This window comes from Acipenser ruthenus, chromosome 41, assembly GCF_902713425.1.
Source record: "Acipenser ruthenus chromosome 41, fAciRut3.2 maternal haplotype, whole genome shotgun sequence".
Taxonomy (NCBI): Eukaryota; Metazoa; Chordata; class Actinopteri; order Acipenseriformes; family Acipenseridae; genus Acipenser; species Acipenser ruthenus.
Window position 1 is genome coordinate 7222375 of NC_081229.1, and position 12219 is coordinate 7234593.

At 38.7% G+C, this 12219-nt stretch overlaps 1 protein-coding gene across 11 annotated transcripts in view; it reads left to right on the plus strand.

Annotated features, from left to right (window-relative positions):
- Positions 1-12219, plus strand: part of LOC117971446 (collagen alpha-1(XI) chain-like) — a 157943-nt gene that overhangs the window by 122649 nt on the left and 23075 nt on the right. For all 11 annotated transcript variants that reach the window (XM_059010456.1, XM_059010457.1, XM_059010460.1 and 8 more), the window contains 6 exons: positions 697-750; positions 1113-1220; positions 3030-3083; positions 6408-6461; positions 6881-6934; positions 9827-9880. In XM_059010456.1, the coding sequence (XP_058866439.1) occupies positions 697-750; positions 1113-1220; positions 3030-3083; positions 6408-6461; positions 6881-6934; positions 9827-9880 (378 nt within the window). The remainder of the gene's footprint in view (positions 1-696; positions 751-1112; positions 1221-3029; positions 3084-6407; positions 6462-6880; positions 6935-9826; positions 9881-12219) is intronic.

The following is a 12219-nucleotide window of genomic DNA, read 5'->3' on the forward strand; positions in this document are numbered from 1 at the left end:
TTTGCTCTGAAACCCAAGCGAAGGAAAAGATTTAAGATTCTCCGGCCCCTTTATGCGGTTATGCATGACCCCTTGGTAAACGATTGCAGCTGACTCTATTGCTTGCAGCTGCTACCTCCTTTACCTTCCGGGTCAATACGTTCCTGCAACGGAGTCTCGCCTTCTTCCAGGCTGACCGACTTCCCGACCCAGGAAATGAACTGTCAGGCCAACCCATCCAAAGCCTTTCCCTTTCGTTACTTAGCGCCCTCACAGGTCAGGAGGGAGATTTACAATCAGAACTCATTATATTTCTGTCACAGTAGTTAATCAACATTTTGAAATAAAAGTTTCCTTAATTTTAAATAAGAAAACAAACCCCCCCTCCCCCCACCGCCCCCATTGAGAAACACTGATCTATATAAACAGTGCACTCCATTGTGAACGCACATGGAACGCTGCTGTGTTTATTCACTCAGGAGGATCACCAGACCCTTCAGGGGCTCATCTGGGTTATCCAGCCTCATCCTCGTTCCTGGAATAACTGCAGTTGAATCTGCTATGTATCATGCAGTGACAGTGCGCTATCATATTATATAGCTGTGCATATTGTCTGATTGTTTGCTAATATACTGTGACCCGTGTGCTACCATGCTTGTGGTCTCTGCAGTCCCTGGTCCCAGTCCAGTTCTAACTGTTTGTGTTTCTGATTCCCAGGGAGAGCCGGGTGAATCCGGAGCCCCAGGTGTTGCAGGAGAGCCCGGTGCAAAGGTATGAGGAGCAATACCCTTGAATTTATTACACTGAGGAAGGCATTGCGAGGCTTAGTTTCTCATAGTTGTACCCTGTGCAGAGTTCATATCAGAGGATTGTGTTTGTCTGAGTAGGGTAAATCATTAAAATATGACCTTCCTAGGTGTTTTCCTATTTTTACAGACAGAAATATAATAAAGACACCATCATGCACTGATGGATCTTTGATGTTATTGATTATTTAAAGTGTGGTAGATCTGTTGTCATTAAAATCAATTTAAAACAGCCGTGTGTGTCAGTGTGTGTGTGTGTGTGTCAGTGCTGTTGTGCTGTTCTCACTGTGAGATCGTGTTGATTGACGGCTGCCGTGTCCAATGCAGGGCCCTCGCGGGGAGCGTGGAGAGAAGGGGGAGGCGGGACAGCCTGGCACGGCCGGACCAGCAGGAGTGAAGGGGCCCACCGGAGACGACGGACCCAAAGGAAACCCTGTGAGTCATACAGACATGAAACAAACATCAACATATCACTGAAACCCTGTGAGACATACAGACATGAAACAAACATCAACATATCACTGAAACCCTGTGAGTCATACAGACATGAAACAAACATCAACATATCACTGAAACCCTGTGAGACATACAGACATGCAGACATGAAACAAACATCAACATATCACTGAAACCCTGTGAGTCATACAGACATGAAACAAACATCAACATATCACTGAAACCCTGTGAGACATACAGACATGCAGACATGAAACAAACATCAACATATCACTGAAACCCTGTGAGTCATACAGACATGAAACAAACATCAGCATATCACTGAAACCCTGTGAATCATACAGACATGAAACAAACATCAACATATCACTGAAACCCTGTGAGTCGTACAGACATGAAACAAACATCAACATATCACTGAAACCCTGTGAGTCATACAGACATGAAACAAACATCAACATATCACTGAAACCCTGTGAGTCATACAGACATGAAACAAACATCAACATATCACTGAAACCCTGTGAGTCATACAGACATGAAACAAACATCAACATATCACTGAAACCCTGTGAGTCATACAGACATGAAACAAACATCAACATATCACTGAAACCCTGTGAGACATACAGACATGAAACAAACATCAACATATCACTGAAACCCTGTGAGTCATACAGACATGAAACAAACATCAACATATCACTGAAACCCTGTGAGTCATACAGACATGCAGACATGAAACAAATATCATTTGATTTAAAGATATTCCAAATGTATTTTAGATATCTAATTTAAATCTCCATTTAATAATATCTGGAAATAATTTTCAGACATCTCTAAATGTATTTTAGATATCTTAAAATGATTTAGAGATATTAATTTGAGATTTCTCTAAATGATAATGATAATTTGGCTTGCTATAGTGATACAGCCCTCTGAAATGTCTTTATAATATATAGCACTATACCCTGATATTAATGCGATACAGCCCTCTGAAATGTCTTTATAATATATAGCACTATACCCTGATATTGATGTGATACAGCCCTCTGAAATGTCTTTATAATATATAGCAGACCCTGATATTGGTGTGATCCAGCCCTCTGAAATGTCTTTATAATATATAGCGCTAGACCCTGATATTGATGTGAACCAGCCCTCTGAAATGTCTTTATAATATATAGCAGACCCTGATACTGATGTGATCCAGCCCCCTGAAATGTCTTTATAATATATAGCGCTAGACCTTGATATTGATGTGATCCAGCCCTCTGAAATGTCTTTATAATATATAGCGCTAGACCCTGATATTGATGTGATACAGCCCTCTGAAATGTCTTTATAATATATAGCACTATACCCTGATATTGATGTGATACAGCCCTCTGAAATGTATCAGATAGTTTGTATCAGATGGAATCACATCTCACTAAGACTAGCTTTACTGTAATTATTCTTATTTAATAATGTTTTTAAAAAGTCGAGTCCAATGTGCAGTGTGAGATTCAAGCTGATTTTCACCTAAGTCAGCCCACTCCTGGGTAGCCACTGACCTCTCAATTGTGGATATCAGCTTGTATCATACAGCATCCTATACAATATTCTATATGTATCATACAGCATCCTATACAATATTCTATATGTATCATACAGTACCCTAAACAATATTCTATATGTATCCTACAGCATCCTATACAATATTCTATATGTATCATACCGTACCCAATACAGTAGTCTGAGGTGTGGTGTTGAGTTGGTTCTAACAGCGTCCCCCTCTGTTTTTAGGGCCCCGTTGGATTCCCAGGTGACCCAGGACCCCCTGGAGAGCTCGGACCCCGAGTGAGTATCACACCCTCGTTCATGAACCCCCAAAACTCTGGGGGTACACTGCGCATGCTGCGAAACTCGAGAGCAGGGTCAAAGCAATAATCAATTACTTGGACACTATCCATCATTTGATATAATCATATTTTCAGTGTTTGTGGAAGAAATCATTTTGAACGCAGTGGCAAGGAAAGACACAGTCAAAACATGATTCACAATCATTATTAGGGCTAGGAGTTTGTCACAGAAAATGTGGACGTAAATCACGGAGCAGTCACGGTCAATGCGTTCAAAATCACAGAGAAAATGACAAAGTCATGGGGATAAAAACAATGAACTGTCTTTAATAAAAGCATATTGTGACGCCTGGTGCGCTCAGGTTCAGCAAAGAAGGACGAGACGAGCAAATGGAATTTCAATGTGTTGCTTTTTTATTTGCTCTGCAACGGTGACTACTAACTAACTGTAGCATTTATAAGCACTGAACTGAGCAGAGAATAAAGATGGAAACAGGGGAAAGGGTAAGCAGACGGGAAGCGTAACACACTGGGGGCGAGAAATACACACACAAGGATAACACAGAGAGGGTGTGGGGCTGACGAGAGACATGTACATTAAATTAAGAGCAACCGTACAACAATTAAACAACAAGTGGAACAATCATTTAAATTAGCAGTTACTATAGTACACACACACACACGCACGCACAAACACAGACACACACTGAATTTATGACCTGGTAACATAACTTTCAAGAAGTCTTTAATAAAAGAGCTTAGTTTGATTCAGAATTTCTTCTCCAAAATGATAAATGATAACTCCATTGTTAATCAAGAAATCGGTATGTAGCATTGATTTTGCCATTTTCAAGTGGTCATTATTAAATAATCTTCTGAATGTTATTTTTAAATTATGTTGACTTGTGAAATAATGTTACTATCGTAACGAGCAGGGCTTCTTGTGACTATTTCTTTTGTTTGCGTGGGAAGTTAATTTGCATTTGGGAAAGGAGGGATTTAATAAACTAAAGACTATAACTCACCTTGAAAGAGAAATTGAACAGACCGCGGCTGTGACACAGACGATACAGAGAGAGAGAGTACAGGATCATTTCGTACAGACTACCTAGATAATTCAATATTTGTAGTTCTGAAAATATTTTAGCTGTTTCGATACTTATGGTTATGAAGGAGATTTATTCACTTGTTTTATCCATTTGTAACCTTACAGAACGTGGGTTGTATTGTTAAAATGATAAACCGTTGTTTGCACTCGGTGTAATGTTACTACCAAGAAATTATCAGTGCAATTGTAGCCTATTTGAATTCTGCAAACGTATATTATATGACAGCTGACCTGTACTGTAGATTTTATTTGAATTATACAACTGAAGTCTTGGTATAGAAAACAGCATATTAGAAATTACAATAAAGTTTCCTTGGGTGATTGTGGATTTGCTTGGCTTTCAACACGTGTGTCTAATCCACACAAGAACAAAGAACAGGCGTACGAGGACACGCAGATCCATTAGAAATGTGATCGAGATCATTCACATGGATTTTGCTTGAACGTATTTGTAATGATAGACTCCCACCTCACTTTATGTCACTTTCACACGTTTGTATTCATATAAAATGTTCTTATAATATAATACTGTAAGTGTTCGGAGGCTACTTCTAATCATGTTGAGTTTCTTTATAAACAAAATGGTGTGTTGTGTATTGGTTTAATTTTAAAAGCTTAATAAATCTATAATGACGTGTTACACACACAGTATACATGTATAATATAACTAACAACTACAAACACCAATGGCACTTCAAACATATTTATTTAAAGCCTACAATCACACATGCTAAATACATACAAAATTAGATGTCAACATAAGAAAATAAATACAGATGATACATAGATGACTAGGGTATTTTTTTCCTTCTTTTTAACCAAAAATTCAAAATGCACATTTAAAGAGTTATGTAGTAAGCTGTGGCAAAATCTCTCCCCGCATGAGGGTGAACGACGAGTGGGGTTTAATTAGTATTTATTAATTATTTTTTTAAATCGATTTTTATCCACAAGCCAGATAATCATAAATCAGCATTTTATGTGTGAAGTGTTCTAAATAATTGTACATTCTGCATGACAAAATGCACCATTTTGAATGCAATTTACAAATTATACACAAAATAGATAGATAGTTTCCATAACAGCGAATTATGCTTCCATTTTGCATTTTGATTAACGAGTTCCCCTTATCTCGTCGTTCAAACAGGAAGTGATGTATGTGACCTGCGACAATTAAACTTTTTAACGAGAAATGCGTTCATTAACAACCTCATCGACTCAATTTCAAAGCATTAACGGATTGATTTAATTAACACATTTAGTTTGAAAATCACTTGCTACTAAAAGTATCATTACCATACCATGAGTTTGATACAATAAACTGTTTTTTGAAAATCCTGACCAATATTTCATAACTTTAAGTTTAGCGAACATTGGGCCTCATTTACGAAAGGGCACTAACCATAATGGTGCACCATAATTGCAATTAGTGTGCAACACATTGCTGCTGTGATGTTGTGTTGTCTCTGAGGGTGTGTCTGTGCATTGCTGCTGTGATGTTGTGTTGTCTCTGAGGGTATACCTGTGCATTGCTGCTGTGATGTTGTGTTGTCTCTGAGGGTGTGTCTGTGCAATGCTGCTGTGATGTTGTGTTGTCTCTGAGGGTGTGTCTGTGCATTGCTGCTGTGATGTTGTGTTGTCTCTGAGGGTGTGTCTATGTGCAATGCTGCTGTGATGTTGTGTTGTCTCTGAGGGTGTATCTATGTGCATTGCTGCTGTGATGTTGTGTTGTCTCTGAGGGTGTGTCTGTGCAATGCTGCTGTGATGTTGTGTTGTCTCTGAGGGTGTGTCTGTGCATTGCTGCTGTGATGTTGTGTTGTCTCTGAGGGTGTGTCTATGTGCAATGCTGCTGTGATGTTGTGTTGTCTCTGAGGGTGTGTCTATGTGCATTGCTGCTGTGATGTTGTGTTGTCTCTGAGGGTGTGTCTGTGCATTGCTGCTGTGATGTTGTGTTGTCTCTGAGGGTGTGTCTGTGCATTGCTGCTGTGATGTTGTGTTGTCTCTGAGGGTGTGTCTGTGCATTGCTGCTGTGATGTTGTGTTGTCTCTGAGGGTGTGTCTGCATTGCTGCTGTGATGTTGTGTTGTCTCTGAGGGTGTGTCTGTGCATTGCTACTGTGATGTTGTGTTGTCTCTGAGGGTGTGTCTATGTGCAATGCTGCTGTGATGTTGTATAATGTTGTTTTTTATCTGAGGGAGTCAATCTTGTTTTTCAGGGTCAAGACGGAGCAAAAGGTGAGAGAGGAGAGGATGGAGAGCAAGGACAAGCGGTGAGTGACTGCACACAAACTGCACTGTTCATTTGTTCAGTACTTCTTAAATCATATTCAATTATTTATTGTGATCAGTTGAATGTATTTTCTCTTATAAAGGTTTACCACTGTATTTTTGCAGTTTCCCCATGCTTTTCCCATGGCTATGTGTGCATTTGCCATAATTTACCCTGGTTTACCATGTTTTTTAATATGCTTTACCACACCTCTCTGTGCTTTACAATGCTTGCCTATGCTTTACTATACCTCTCTGTGCTTTACAATGCTTAACTATACCTCTCTGTGCTTACAATGCTTGCCTATGCTTTACCAGACCTCTCTGTGCTTTACAGTGTTTCCCTATGCTTTATTATACTTTCATAAGAGTTACCTCCTTGTACTGACTGTCCCCCTCCCCCTCCTCTCTCTCTCCGCAGGGCTCCCCCGGACCTACTGGTGAGAACGGCCCCCCAGGACCTCCTGGAAAGAGGGTAAGAGCTGAGCCAGGGGTCCCCCGATCCTCGAGGGATCTTGTTTGTGAATTTATTATTTATTTATTTCTTAGCAGACGACCTTATCCAGGGCGACTTACAGTCGTAAACAATACATTTCAAGAATTGATGGTATTGATGAGGATTGTGTTTGTGAATTGATGGTATTGATGGGGATCTTGTTTGAATTGATGGTATTGATTTGGGATCTTGTTTGAATTTATGATATTGATGAGGATCTTGTTTGTGAATTGATGGTATTGATGAGGGTCTTGTTTGAATTGATGGTATTGATGATGATCTTGTTTGTGAATTAATGGTATTGATTTGGGATCTTGTTTGAATTGATGGTATTGATGAGGATCGTGTTTGTGAATTGATGGTATTGATGAGGATCTTGTTTGAAGTGATGGTATTGATAAGGATCGTGTTTATGAATTGATGGTATTGATGAGGATCGTGTTTGTAAATTGATGGTATTGATGAGGTTCGTGTTTGTGAATTGATGGTAATGATGAGGATCTTGTTTGGAGTGATGGTATTGATGAGGATCGTGTTTGTGAATTGATGGTATTGATGAGGATCGTGTTTGAATTGATGGTATTGATGAGGATCGTGTTTGTGAATTAATGGTATTGATGAGGATCTTGTTGAATTGATGGTATTGATAAGGATCGTGTTTATGAATTGATGGTATTGATGATGATTAGGTTTGTGAATCGATGGTATTGATGAGGATCTTGTTTGTGAATTGATGGTATTGATGAGGATCGTGTTTATGAATTGATGGTATTAATGAGGATCTTCTTTGTGGATTGATGATATTGATGAGGATCTTGTTTGAATTGATGGTACTGATTGAGATCTTGTTTGTGAATTGATGGTATTGATGAGGATCTTGTTTGAATTGATGATATTGATGAGGATCTTGTTTGTGAATTGATGGTATTGATGAGGATCGTGTTTGAATTGATGGTATTGATGAGGATCTTGTTTCTGAATTGATGGTATTGATTTGGGATCTTGTTTGAATTGATGGTATTGATGAGGATCGTGTTTGTAAATTGATAGTATTGATAAAGATCGTGTTTATGAATTGATGGTATTGATGGGGATCTTGTTTGTGAATTGATGGTAATGATGAGGATCGTGTTTGTGAATTGATGGTATTGATAAAGATCGTGTTTATGAATTGATGGTATTGATGAGGATCTTGTTTGAATTGATGGTATTGATGAGGATCTTGTTTGTGAATTGATGGTATTGATGAGGATCTTGTTTGTGAATTGATGGTATTGATAAGGATTGTGTTTATGAATTGATGGTACTGATGAAGATCTTGTTTGTGAATTGATGGTATTGATTGGGATCTTGTTTGTGAATTGATGGTATTGATGAGGATCGTGTTTGAATTGATGGTATTGATTGAGATCTTGTTTGTGAATTGATGGTATTGATGAGGATCGTGTTTGAATTGATGGTATTGATGAGGATCTTGTTTGTGAATTGATGGTATTGATGAGGATTGTGTTTGAATCGATGGTATTGATGAGGATCTTGTTTGTGAATTGATGGTATTGATGAGGATCTTGTTTGTGAATTGATGGTATTGATGAGGATCTTGTTTGTGAATTGATGGTATTGATGAGGATCGTGTTTATGAATTGATGGTATTAATGAGGATCTTCTTTGTGAATTGATGATATTGATGAGGATCTTGTTTGAATTGATGGTACTGATTGAGATCTTGTTTGTGAATTGATGGTATTGATGAGGATCTTGTTTGAATTGATGATATTGATGAGGATCTTGTTTGTGAATTGATGGTATTGATGAGGATCTTGTTTGAATTGATGGTATTGATGAGGATCTTGTTTCTGAATTGATGGTATTGATTTGGGATCTTGTTTGAATTGATGGTATTGATGAGGATCGTGTTTGTAAATTGATAGTATTGATAAAGATCGTGTTTATGAATTGATGGTATTGATGGGGATCTTGTTTGTGAATTGATGGTAATGATGAGGATCGTGTTTGTGAATTGATGGTATTGATAAAGATCGTGTTTATGAATTGATGGTATTGATGAGGATCTTGTTTGAATTGATGGTATTGATGAGGATCTTGTTTGTGAATTGATGGTATTGATGAGGATCTTGTTTGTGAATTGATGGTATTGATAAGGATTGTGTTTATGAATTGATGGTACTGATGAAGATCTTGTTTGTGAATTGATGGTATTGATTGGGATCTTGTTTGTGAATTGATGGTATTGATGAGGATCGTGTTTGAATTGATGGTATTGATTGGGATCTTGTTTGTGAATTGATGGTATTGATGAGGATCGTGTTTGAATTGATGGTATTGATGAGGATCTTGTTTGTGAATTGATGGTATTGATGAGGATTGTGTTTGAATCGATGGTATTGATGAGGATCTTGTTTGTGAATTGATGGTATTGATGAGGATCGTGTTTGAATTGATGGCATTGATGAGGATCATGTTTGTGAATTGATGGTATTGATAAGGATTGTGTTTATGAATTGATGGTACTGATGAAGATCTTGTTTGTGAATTGATGGTATTGATTGGGATCTTGTTTGTGAATTGATGGTATTGATGAGGATCGTGTTTGAATTGATGGTATTGATTGAGATCTTGTTTGTGAATTGATGGTATTGATGAGGATCGTGTTTGAATTGATGGTATTGATGAGGATCTTGTTTGTGAATTGATGGTATTGTTGAGGATTGTGTTTGAATCGATGGTATTGATGAGGATCTTGTTTGTGAATTGATGGTATTGATGAGGATCGTGTTTATGAATTGATGGTATTGATGAGGATCTTGTTTGAATTGATGATATTGATGAGGATCGTTTTTCTCTGTTCAGGGTCCTGCTGGAACGAGAGGTCCGGAGGGGCGACAGGGAGAGAAGGGATCCAAGGTAAGGAGACAGGACTGCCATTCGAGCGCCTATTCAATCGGATACATATATATATATATATATATATATATATATATATATATATATATATATATATATATATATACAGTGCCTATAAAAAGTCTACACCCCCATTGCATTTAAATGAGGATTTTTTCCACTTATCTACACACCATATGCCACACTGTTAAGGGGAAAAAAGTTTTTATTAAGAAAAAAATTATATATTAAAAATACCCCGAGTTAATACTTGGTGGAAGCACCTTTGGCAGCAATTACAGCTGTGAGTCTGTTGGGATAGGTCTCTACCAACTTTGCACACCTAGATTTGGCAATATTTGACCATTCTTCTTTACAAAACTTATCGAGCTATGCCAAGTTCCTTGGGCAGCGCTGATGGACAGCAATCTTCAAGTCATGCCACAAATTTTCGATTGGATTTAGGTCGGAGCTCTGACTGGGCCGCTCAAGGACATTTACCTTTTAGTTCCTTAGCCACTCCAGTGTAGCTTTGGCTGTGTGCTTTGGGTCGTGGTCATGCTGAAAGGTGAACTTCCGTCCCAGTTTCAGCTTTCTTGCAGAGGGCAGCAGGTTTTCCTCAAGGACTTCTCTGTACTTTGCTCCATTCATTTTCCCTTCTATCCTGACAAGTGCCCCAGTCCCTGCCGATGAGAAACATCCCATAACATGATGCTGCCACCACCATGCTTCACAGTAGGGATGGTGTTCTTTGGGTGATGCTGTCACCACCATGCTTCACAGTAGGGATGGTGTTCTTTGGGTGATGCTGCCACCACCATGCTTCACAGTAGGGATGGTGTTCTTTGGGTGATGCTGCCACCACCATGCTTCACAGTAGGGATGGTGTTCTTTGGGTGACGCTGCCACCACCATGCTTCACAGTAGGGATGGTGTTCTTTGGGTGATGCTGTCACCACCATGCTTCACAGTAGGGATGGTGTTCTTTGGGTGATGCTGTCACCACCATGCTTCACAGTAGGGATGGTGTTCTTTGGGTGATGTGCTGTGTTGGGTTTGCGCCAAACATAACGCTTTGCATTTAGGCCAAAAAGTTCATTTTTAGTTTCATCACACCACAAAAAACCACATGGCTACAGAATCTCCTGAGTGTTTTTTGCATACTTCAAACAGGATTCAAGGTGGGCTTTCTTGAGTAATGGCTTCCTTCTTGCCACCCTACCATACAGGCCAGATTTGTGGAGTGCTTGGGATATTGTTGTCACATGCACACTTTGACCAGTCTTGGCCATAAAAGCTTGTAGCTCTTGCAGAGTTGCCATTGACCTCTTGGTAGCCTCTCTGATCAGTCTCCTTCTTGCCCGGTCATCCAGTTTGGAGGGATGGCCTGATCTAGGCAGGGTCTTGGTGGTGCCATACACCTTCCACTTCTTAATAATCATCTTGACCGTGCTCCAAGGGATATTCAAGGCCTTTGATATTATTATACACATCCCCTGATTTGTGCCTTTCAACAACTTTGTCCCGGAGTTCTTTTGAAAGCACCTTGGTGGTCATGGTTGAGTCTTTGCTTTGAAATGCACTACCCAGCATAGGGAACCAACAGGAACTGCTGAATTTATCCTGAAATCATGTGACTCACTACAATTTAACACAGGTGGAGGCCATTTAACTTGGTGTGTGATTTTGAAGGCGATTGGTTACACTTGAGCTAATTTAGGATTGCTATTACAAGGGGGATGGACACCTATCCAACCAAGCTAGTTCAGTTTTTATTTTACTACGAATTTCTAGAATATTTTTTTCACTTGGAAGTTGTGGGGTAGGATGTGTAGATAAATGAAAAAAACAACTATTTTAATGCATTTTAATTCCAGGCTATAAGGCAACAAAAGGTGAACATTTTGAAAGGGGTCTAGACTTTCTATAGGCACTGTATATTTTTTTATATCTATATATATTTATATCTATATCTATATCTATATCTATATCTATATATATAGTACTGTGCAAAAGTTTTAGGCAGGTGTGAAAAAATGCTGTAAAGTAAGAATGCTTTCAAAAATAGACATGTTAATAGTTTAGATTTATCAATTAACAAAATGCAAAGTGAGTGAACAGAAGAAAAATCTACATCAAATCCATATTTGGTGTGACCACCCTCTGCCTTCAAAACAGCATCAATTCTTCTAGGTACACTTGCACAAAGTCAGGGATTTTGTAGGCATATAGTCAGGTGTATGATTAAACAATTATACAAAACAGGTGCTAATGATCATCAATTCAATATGTAGGTTGAAACACAATCATTAACTGAAACAGAAATAGCTGTGTAGGAGGAATAAAACTGGGTGAGGAAC